This window comes from Diplotaxodon limnothrissa, linkage group LG17 (assembly GCF_057381915.1).
Source record: "Diplotaxodon limnothrissa isolate DT_005_m linkage group LG17, D_limnothrissa_male_GT1.1, whole genome shotgun sequence".
Classification (NCBI taxonomy): Eukaryota; Metazoa; Chordata; class Actinopteri; order Cichliformes; family Cichlidae; genus Diplotaxodon; species Diplotaxodon limnothrissa.
Window position 1 is genome coordinate 20835592 of NC_140612.1, and position 10503 is coordinate 20846094.

At 37.8% G+C, this 10503-nt stretch overlaps 1 protein-coding gene across 1 annotated transcript; it reads right to left on the minus strand.

Moving 5' to 3' along the window:
* Positions 1-1319: 1319 nt before the first annotated feature.
* On the minus strand, positions 1320-3117 carry lsm8 (LSM8 homolog, U6 small nuclear RNA associated). Its single transcript, XM_085375751.1, has 4 exons — positions 2969-3117; positions 2365-2405; positions 2106-2233; positions 1320-1546 (listed from the first exon to the last, which is right to left on the minus strand). Exons 1-4 carry the CDS (start codon positions 2997-2999, stop codon positions 1456-1458), a joined length of 291 nt encoding a protein of 96 aa, XP_085231877.1. The 5' UTR covers positions 3000-3117; the 3' UTR covers positions 1320-1455.
* Positions 3118-10503: the final 7386 nt, after the last annotated feature.

Sequence of the window (10503 nt, forward strand, 5' to 3'; positions counted from 1 at the left end):
CATAGTATAATTCGTTTGAAAACATATGTGCATAAACAATAGAACAATATGCTGCTAATAGTCAAAATAGCTGAAACAACCTAAAATATATATTTTTGCATTTGTTTGTGTCTGATGGTGTTGACAAAAACCTTGCACTCCTCCAGCAAAAATATAAATTATTAAAAAATATTACACCTGGGAGATTGTACCAAAACATGGTGAGACAGCCAAAACTTTGTGTAACAATTATATGTAAATATCCATCCATCCATCCATTCACTTCTGCTTATCCTTTTCAGGGTCGCGGGGGGCGCTGGAGCCTATCCCAGCTGTCATAGGGCGAGAGGCGGGGTACACCCTGGACAGGTCGCCACTCTGTCGCAAGGCTAACACACAGGGACAAACAACCGTTCGCACTCACATTCATTTGCACATTCACACCTAGTGACAATTTTGGTTATCCAATTAACCTATCCCCACAAGTAAATATGTTTTTGTTTTGTTTTTTCAAAAAATATATTTTAGAAAATTAAAACCTGTTTTGTCCCTAATCTCAGGAATCACTGATACACATATTAATACTTTTAAGTTGTAGAGTTTAATCTGCCTGTAGGAACAATGTGAATACTGCTCCCATGACCTCACCGTCCGTCCGTCCGTCTCTGATGCTGCCGCTTCCTGCTGAGCTGATTAAAAGATCGGCTCCGTGCTCACGACTGCTCATCCTTAAACTTGTTACCTCAGTTTATCTGGTCTTCAGGTGATTTTATCCAGCTGCTTTTAACCATTAAGCTTTCCTCACCATGGCCCTCATGTAAAACTTCAGTATTTATCGATCTGTCACTTCACAGATATCAGTGTTACTCACACCTTTAGTGTTCACGCCATCTTTTCACCATCTATTTCCTCCTCGCTCTCAGATGTGCAACTGATGTAAGGATTCATTTAGAATTGTCATTTTATTGCTGGCTCTGCAGATCTTTCGTTTAAATAAAAATCGCTTCTTGAAGAACTGAATCTTGGTTGTGGCATACTCTATCTCAGAAGCTATTCGATTTTTCTCCTTCTCGAATTTAAGAATCAAATTTCTTTCTCATAAAGTTTTCACTTTTTCCTCTGATCAATATCCTCTGACTAAAAATTATAATTTGTCAAACATTTTTGTTGAGTAAACAAACAAAACAAAAACGCTTTTCTTTTTCAGAACACAACAAATTAAACTTTATTAACAGTCTCACATTGACAAAAAGACTTAGGAGCATAAAAAAGTTCCTCTAACATTTTCATCATCTCACTTCTTTATTTATAAAAAGTACAAACAGAAAACAAGAGCCAGGAGTCAGAGACAGGAAGCAGGCGAGCAAGTTATCAGGATGCTCCGGCTGGTCCCGGATAATTAGCACACCCGCTCCTAAAACAGACTTCCATAAACTTTATTCACACAACAGTCACGCTGTCATCAGGGGTCAAAGGTCAGTGGACGACAGAGTTGAGGGGCTCAGCTCTGATGTTTCCTAAATCCAGAGTGGAGTCCGTCTCCTCATCGATCTCCCCGATCACCGCACTGTAACCAAAACAAGAAAAAAAATGTAACCACGAAAACAAACGAGAGGATTACAAACAAAAACAAACAGGAAGAACAAATAAAAACAGAAAGGAAAACAATAAACAATGATAAACAAACTACATAACAGAACTGTTAACAACAATATTTTTTGTTCATTAAAGTAAAACAACATGTAACAAATCTACATCTATCATGTATGTATGGATCCCCACACATCATTTTCCTTATAGTTTAAGAATAAGAGTCTTTCTCTTGGTTTTCCTTCATAAAAATAATTTTAAACAAACAAAAACAAAACTCTGATAGGGGTATCCGGATCAAATGTGCAACCACAGCATTCATCCTTAAAGCATCACAGAAAAAACTTTTACATTTTTTTTCTTAACTCTTAATGATTAATTATCCTGTTTTGCAATAATAAATTATATCTTTATAAAATAATAAAATTGGTAAATCATGTTAATCTGATTCTGTAGATTAAAATTTACATTAAGGCCTCACTAATCTTTTGTCTTCAGTATTGATTCATCATCAACAAAGGTCAAACGTGACTTACACGTTGTCACCTCGGACAATGTAGAGTCCCAGCACCACCTGCTCGACCCCCTGACTGGAGCTGAACACTCTCTCGTGACTCTCATCCAGGATCAGGTTGATGGTCTGATCAAAGCCCTTCAGAGTGCCCTGAAAAACAAACAAACTGACATGAACACAACTTACAATAACAAAAAGTTAACATCCAAAATAATTCTGACTTCACTGAATCCCAAATATTGTGAGTGGTGGAGTTCTGATGAGGATGTGTTCAGACTCACCACAATCATCCTGCCGTCCGAGGTGACAATGGCCACGGTACCTGGATCAGCACGAGTTAAAGAAACAGCACCTTTATGGACCAAAACCTCTCTAATATTATTCAGAACCTACAAATAGAAACAATTATCATTACACCAAAATTGAAAGCTATCCCGCCCACCCATTCTGGCCACAAGAGGCGCTTGTAACCTTAGCTTCTGTCTGTTAATGAGCTCCAGCTTTAAAACTGTAGGTTGTATGGTTCCAAAATTTAAAAAAAAAAGAAAAAAAAAAAGCTTAAGATTTTACAATTTTTCAAAGTGGTCCAGATGTGATGAGTCCTGATGAATCAAACTGTGAAATCATTTACAGAACTTCTCTGATCAGCGGGTCCAAATAATATAAACACAGCAATAAAATCACGAGATTTTCCTTCTTGTGAATGTGAAATCTACATTTAAGAAGTCTGAACATGTTTTAACTCAGCTCTGAGCAACCCGTTTCTCACAGATATCTCTGAACTGCCGCTAATTAACAAAACAAGTAAGTATGCAGCTAAGCTAACTAGCATTTTCCCATTCATTCAGAGGGTTTGCACATTAGTGGCTAACGGCGGAAGGATACGGTTAATGTAGCTCTCCAGCGCAGTGGACATCCTAAGTCCCGGGCTCGGTGTCTATTTATCCAGCGGGGTGGTCGACAAATACTTATAGTGGTAGTCCGGTGACAAAATAAAACCGTGCGCACTCGAACAGCAGCAGTAGCAAACGGCTAACAACACACTGGAGCGCAGACTAGAGCAATCAAACACTGAGCATGCACGAGAGCAGAGCGCCGAGCGGAAGCGTCACATCCGGTTTGTGTTAACTCTCAAAAAAGAAAACAGTAAAAACTGCGAAACTTAAAGAAATAAAACAAAAAAGGTGGGAAAATGGGAAATACAAAAGAAAAAAACATCAAGTTTTCTAGTAAATTTGTCAAGTTTATAAGAGAAAAACAAAATTATGATACAAATTGGTAAACTTACATGATACAAACTATTTTTTTGACTATTTTTTTAATGACTCTAAAACATTAAATATTTATTTTGTCGTTTTTCCACCCTATCCCTTAATTTTTATCTTTAATTATTTTAAATATTTCTTTCCTTCCTATGCTCCATCATAGTTAATAACCACTTTCTGTTTATTTCAATATATTTTCAGAGCCCTCAGATGCTTCTTTGAATAGTAAAAATATTTATGACTCATTTCTGAAATATAAATGATGTGATCCGCAAACAAAATGCCCACCGGAAGTGATGTCATTTCCTGTAACTAGAAAAATACAAACATATTTTTACAGTTATGTGGTCCTCACAGGAAAAGATGGTTAAAAAATTATGACGATTCTAACAAATATAAGCCATTAGCGTAGATTTAACTACCAAACACAATAATGGGCATTTGAAATTAGCTTAACATGGAATAAAACAGTTTTGGGATCTTTTGGATAATTAAGGAAATCTAGTTAATGCTCTCTAAATGCACAACTATTACGTACACTTTAATGTCATTTTGAAAACTTAAAATAGTGGTAACCATGAAGGTGAAGATGTCCAGGCTGAGTGGTAAAATGGTGTTGAGAAACTTTCAGCACAGGAAAGACAGGCAGGTCTGCTTTGCTTTTCTTTCTGTCAAAGACGTAAAATTAAATATGTATTAGGAAAAAAAATCATAAATAAACTTGTGTGTGTTGATGTCAGACAACACACAGAGTCCAGTTCTCCCAGCAGGTCTTCATCTTTATTGTTGCTCAGTAATCGTCCATACAAAGGCGGGTGGAGGAGAGCAGTGGAGCCCGACAGGACAAACAACAGGAACGTCATGCTACCAAAGTATTAAATTTGTACAAAAATACTTTACAACATCCCTGTTCCTTTAAAGAAAAATACAGTTTGGTTGGTTGGTGAAGCTACATGGAAACTAATCTGACCCACTATTTCAAATGGCAGTGCAATGCACGTGTGTGTGTGTGTGTGTGTGTGTGTGTGTGTAGGTGGATGTCTTGCTGAGGTGAATCACTAGAGTGCAAATCCCTGCAATGTTATACACACATACACACACACACACACATACAGGCTCTAACAAATACACACCCACACACATGGTAATGTTAATACATGCGCACAAACACAGTGTGTATGGCTTTAGGTCTCACTCATCAAACCTTTGTGAAGCCACACCCCTCAGCCGTGTGGCTTGTTCCCATTGGTGGAGCAGTTCTCTTGGCTGAACCTTAAAACACTAACATCTATGTGTTAGCCCTCAATTCAAGGCATTAGCTCTATATTAGCAATGTAAACCATTTCCTTAGACCTTGTTAGTTCCCTTTAATCAACCTGTAACTACTACCTCGGCTAAATGCTAGCTGCAAGCTAAATTATAGTTCATGTTAGTTATGTGCTAACATAAACCACAAATCAGTAGAAGCTGACATAAAACTGACATACTCTCTTGTTAGCAGACATTTTTAGCTCCTTGGTTACCCGTTGTGTTTACCTACCTACAAACCAACCAAGCCCTTGCTATGTTAAGTTGTAACCACACCAGTAAATAAGTGTTGAAAAATTGTATAGCTAACTTACCACCCATGTACTATGTGCAACTAGCCACATGTTATAGTTAGCTCTAATGCTCTGCATCAACTACCACATGCTAAACTGTAGTTCTATTATTTCCCATGTTAGCTTTTTGCTAACAAGAGAAAAACTTTGTTTTGCAAATGTAAGCCCTGTGTTAAAGGTCTGTAAGGGCTGTGCTGGCACTAGCCGTGTGCTAACATAAAAAGTTTAGGTTTGGATAGCTCTTTATTCATATGCTAATTAAATTACTTATACGCTTATTAACTAATAAATATAGCAAGAAATGGGTGTTACACATAGAAAGCCTAATTTTCTTGTTCTATGTGTATAGTCATGCGTTATGGTTAGACTAGTCCTATGCTCAATGTCTGCTAGATACATACTAATCATGTGTTAGTAATGTCCTCAGACCAAGTTAGGCTGCTCACTTGTCAGTTGAATTTGATGTGTGGCATATTGCTTTTGCTAAAATTAGAAACCGTGACTTAGTACTAACCATAAGCTAAATAGCTCTGTTATCCCCATGTAAGCTATGCGTTAACATAAGCCAAAAATCTGTAAGAGATCTTCAATGGAGCTGAAATACCCTTATGTTAGCATTGGCTGCATTACGTAAACCCCGTGTTCAACATCTGTTGGTCACATGCTAAAATGTATTTCTGTTATCTGTTATGTTTGCCTAATGCAAATAAGAAAAAAAGTCTTTATTTAACACATTAGCCCAATTTTAAAAATGGGCACAAGTTTTGCTTAACTGTGTCCTGACATACAATAGGATGTTACAATAAATGTTAGCTTTGGCTAGCTGTTTAAATATATGCCAACCAAGTTCTTTCTTTGTGATTAGCTAATAAACATAATAATAAATGGATATCAAACACAGCCAGCCTATGGTCCTTGTGTTATGTCTGTTATGATTACGCTAGCCCTTTGTTTAGTGTCTGCTAGCCATATGATAGCTATGTCCTTAGATCAAGTTAGCTTGCTCAAGTGTCAGTGTAATACCAGTGTTTCAGCCTTTTTCTAGTCAAGATGCTAAAAGACATTAATTAGCTCTACAGCTAACCGTACCTTAGTGAAGTGCAAGGTTTGTGCTAACAATACACAGACTGTGCTAGTACTGGGATAGCTGTGTGCTAACATAAAAAAAATGTTGGTTAAATTTAAGCTTTGGTTAGCTGCTTTTACCCATGTGCTTACAAGTCTCTTGCTATGTTTATTAGCTAGTAAACATAGTTGGGATAGTAGTTTGTACTGTGTTTATAATTATGGGTATGCTCTGCGTCTGCTAGCGTAATGCTAACTACATACTAGGCATTTTCTTGCAAAAAAAACCAAAAAAAAAAACCCATCTGAGCTTTTAGAAATTTTTGGGTAGACCAGAACAGCCAATTACAACTATCCACATAGAAACAGCCAATCACAATGCTAATCCAAAGCACAGCAGCAACTATTGGAGTGTTTGGCTCAGGGATGCTGAGGGAGGGTTCTGATTGGCCACTTTAAATAGTGAGTTAAGACTAAGGTGAGAGCAGGAAGATGTTGACATCACTCGAAAATAAACACTCATTCACTCTCTCTCAGACACACACACACACACACACACACACACACACACACTGTTTACTGTCACAGGTTTCCTGTTTTAACAGGATTTTTTTTCTTTTGTAACATAGTTTTTGTGATTATGAGATGGTGTTTTCAGGGTTTGATGGTTTTTGATGTGAACAGCGATGGGGACTGAACTCTTTTTTTTTTTTTAAATCTATTTTACATATTTTCTGGTTCAGTCACCATGGAAACAAACAAACAAACAAACAGAATTGACAACAGTCAATCAAAAAAAAAAACACACCAATTGATTAGCATAAGAGATCACTGTCACTGGGGCTGGGGAGGGGAAGTCGGGGGAGGGGCATGCGTGGCTTCTTCCTGGAAGCTGATTGGTTGTCTTTGTGTGTAAAAAAAGAACCAATCACAGACAGGCAGGGAAGGAAATGTTTATGTTTCTGATTGGTTCCAGCCAATCAGCTGAATTTTTCAGAACTGCCGTCCATCATCCTGGCTGCCTATTGGTCAGGGGGTAGATTGGGTGGGGCTTGAGGTGGGAGGGGCTTAACTGGCCTTGTGTTTAACGTGTAACATACACACACACAGACACGCACACATACATACACAGTGTGGCCAGTCCAACAGGTGTAAACAGTAGAAAAAGTATTATTGAACTTGCTCAGTGTCATCATCATCATTATTATTATTGACAGCGTGGTTATCGTAACTCTTCCAGCCTGTAGCTCGTCCATGGCACAGAACTAAAATTTTAACAGTAAACCCTTCGTTTCATTTAGGATGCTCCGATCAGTATCAGCTGATCATTAGTGAAAATGCACCGTTTTTTTTTTCCTAAAAGGTAAAATTCACAAATAATTATTTAAAAAAACATAATGATATTGTCCTTTATATTATATATAAACAAATTTCTCTAGTTGACATATTAAAGCATATAAAGTAGCTGTTCTGAAGCTTTGGATCCTACCACATGTTCTCCCTTAGCAGATGGAGTGTGCCCAGTGTTGCAGAGGTTCCTTTTTTGTGTTTTTTGTTTTAACTTAGCTTGCCAAAATTTTAAATTAGAAACTGCATAATTAAGAAACATGTTTATAGGAAGTAGCCATTAATAGATGGTTTTCCACAAAATATTTCAAACTGTTACTTTTAATGGGAGGCAATGCATTCCCAAATTCCTAAGAAGATATGGACTATAGGCACTTTTGGACCAAAAAGCATCAAAGATGTATAGCTTTCCAAAATACACTTTCCAGATATACTAAGCTAAGCATGGTTTGCAGATTCTTTTCTATTCAAACTGCCTACATACCAAAGATGGACAATTTATTTTCCCAAGGAGACACATGCTAAACTGGGACTGTTCTGCTCAATATTATTTTTTTCTCTTTATAAGTTCATTGGTGCAGAGCTCCACACCAGTCCCAGTTTCTCATGGCCTCCTCCTGGAGCATAGATATGCAGAAGTGATGTAAAAGCTGAATAGCATTAAGTATACATGAAAAATCAAATTACCTTGCCCTCACACAGAGCCAAGGTAAAATTATTTCTCTGTGCTTTGCTCCATTTTTTAATCACTGAGAGTTTTATATACTCAGCTGATGTTACACCCATTTTTATGCAGGCTTTTTAAATGTACTTTTTTGCAATTACCTTCTGCAAATTTTAACCTAAACTCTTTACCACAGTGATTTATGTGTTGAAATGTTTTGAGTTGTGTTCTGTCAAATTTTTAGTATTCCTTTCTAACCATACTCGAATTTCTTTTAGAACTTTGGTGATGGCTAGCGGTTCTCCAATCGTGCATATCATGTGTATCTAAAAAAACTAACAAAGGCTTGTTTAACAAGACCAATAAAAATTTCTCTGGTCCGAAAGCACCTTATCTTTGTCTTTTCACTAGCTTCAAGCTGAGGCGCAACAAACATAAATATATATGCAGCTGCAGGTTTTCCTGCTCAGTAAAAACCAGTATTGTAGACATGATCAAAACAGCAAAAGGTGACCTCTAGCGACCACATAAGGTATTAACCCAAGAATGGCTCCTACAAGTATCATGTTTCAATGTCCAGCTCTGGTTTAAAACTTTAAAACAGTGTTCATCCAGAGACCAACATCTCTGCTCAAATGCTAACTTTTCTCATATTATTCATCTGTATAGCGGCAATGGTTAGTAATAATGTAAATTTTGTGAATGGCGTCATAAAATATTAGAACTGTCAGTTGTAATTTATGGAGAATTTAGGAAATTAAAGTGATAGAGAGCAGGTTACATAAAATATAGCAGCCGTTCAACAGTGGAGCCAAAGTACAAGCCAAACCTTGTACAGTTTTAGTTCAGTAAAGTGCATAATCGAACTTGACTAAGTGCTAGTTATTATTTTTCCAATAGAATGGTAAATAAGAATGCAACAATGTTAAAACCCCTCAAAGCTGTCTGTCAACCTCTGCCAACTATTTAAACCAAACTAGTGAGCCTTAGTGTCTGAATTTTATCTGGTTATCATGAAAAACTACACCTGGTAATGCCCACAGGAATAAATCTCTGGGTTGCCAGACGAACTAGCTAAGGAGGTCTTTCCTTTTGTACTGTTTAATTTGGATATCTCTTCAGGTTTCCATGTCATGTTGAGCATTTATTTTAAGGAGGTACATCTCATCATAACCTTATGAATCCAACCTTGTATACTTGCCAAACCTCACCTAATCCCAACCATTTTTGAGCTCGAACTCTCTTTCTATCGTCATTTCCACTTATACCCTTTCTTCAAAACCTGCAGTTAACCAGAACCATTTTTATTCTCATCTCTTAAACCAACCTTCTGATACCGGTTTCTTGTGGGATCTGTACCTTCTTGTTCGAAAGCTTCTTTCTTTAATTCTATGTGGGGCAGTGCCTAAAACTACCTTTCCATCAACCTTCCAATGTCAAGCATAACTACTTGGAAAAGTTACACCTTCAGTAAATTCAGACTTACCGTCTTCTGCATTCTGAACAATCTAATTTTTAGTGTACTGAGGACCAGTTATTTCAGCTGGTTAAATATCAAATAGAAGACTTTCATAAGGATTTCTTATACACAAGCATAAGGATTTAGTAATCAGTATATGTTCAGTAATATCATCAGATGTAGACACTGATCAGAGCATCCCTAGTCTCCTTGGCAACTGTTATGCCCATCAGCAGGTTTCGGTATCTGGACTAGTGTCCCATCAGTCTTTGTGCTGCTGTGGATCTCGGCCAAATGCCACAAATCTGGTTCTAGTAGGCCCAGGATCCAGGATGGACTTCCCCAAGCACTGGCCATGGCAATGGCACAGTATCCATAGTTCCTTGGCCAGTGAGACCACAAACATGAACCATGCTTTGACCAGTAAGACAACTAGATTAGCCTCTGGTTTCACTAGAAACAATAGCCATTGTCCTGATCCCACTAAGACCAGTACCTGTGTGTCTTGGTATGCTAAGACTATTGGCTCAGGTGCTTGTTTAGTAGGACTTTGGTGGAACCTGGAACCATAATTCCAGAACCCATGTGTCTTCAACCTAGAATTCTAGGCTTCTAGAACCAGTAACCATCAATCTTAAAAGAGTAAGACCATTGGCTGCGGCACTGACTTCATAGGGATATATTTCTCGGCTTGTAGACCGTTAAGACTATTGGCTGTAGTTGTGGCTTCAGTAGAACCAGTAGCACTGGCTCTGGGCTAGAAGGACCAATAACTATTAATCTTAGACCAGGTAGGCCAGTAGCCCCAGTTGTGGCTATAATAGGATCATTAGAATTCTGGTTCCAGTGACACTAGTAATACCAGTATACAGAACTGGTTCAGGTTAAAAGGTGTGGAGTTGCTCCAGTCCATCACTGTGCTTTCAGGCTGCTTTAGCAGTTCAAGGGTCAAACTATAGTAGTCAAAGGTCATCCAGAGGGTGTGTGTAGCACCATGGGCGGTCTACTCCGAACCAGTT

Excerpts from the sequence above, each read along its gene's own strand:
- lsm8 (XM_085375751.1), bottom strand. The coding sequence starts at position 2,999 with ATGTCCACTGCGCTGGAGAGCTACATTAACC. Across the intron at positions 2,234-2,364 it reads CGGACGGCAGGATGATTGTG|GGCACTCTGAAGGGCTTTGA; the intron begins GTGAGTCTGAAC and ends TTTGTTTTTCAG. Across the intron at positions 1,547-2,105 it reads ATTGTCCGAGGTGACAACGT|TGCGGTGATCGGGGAGATCG; the intron begins GTAAGTCACGTT and ends TTTTGGTTACAG.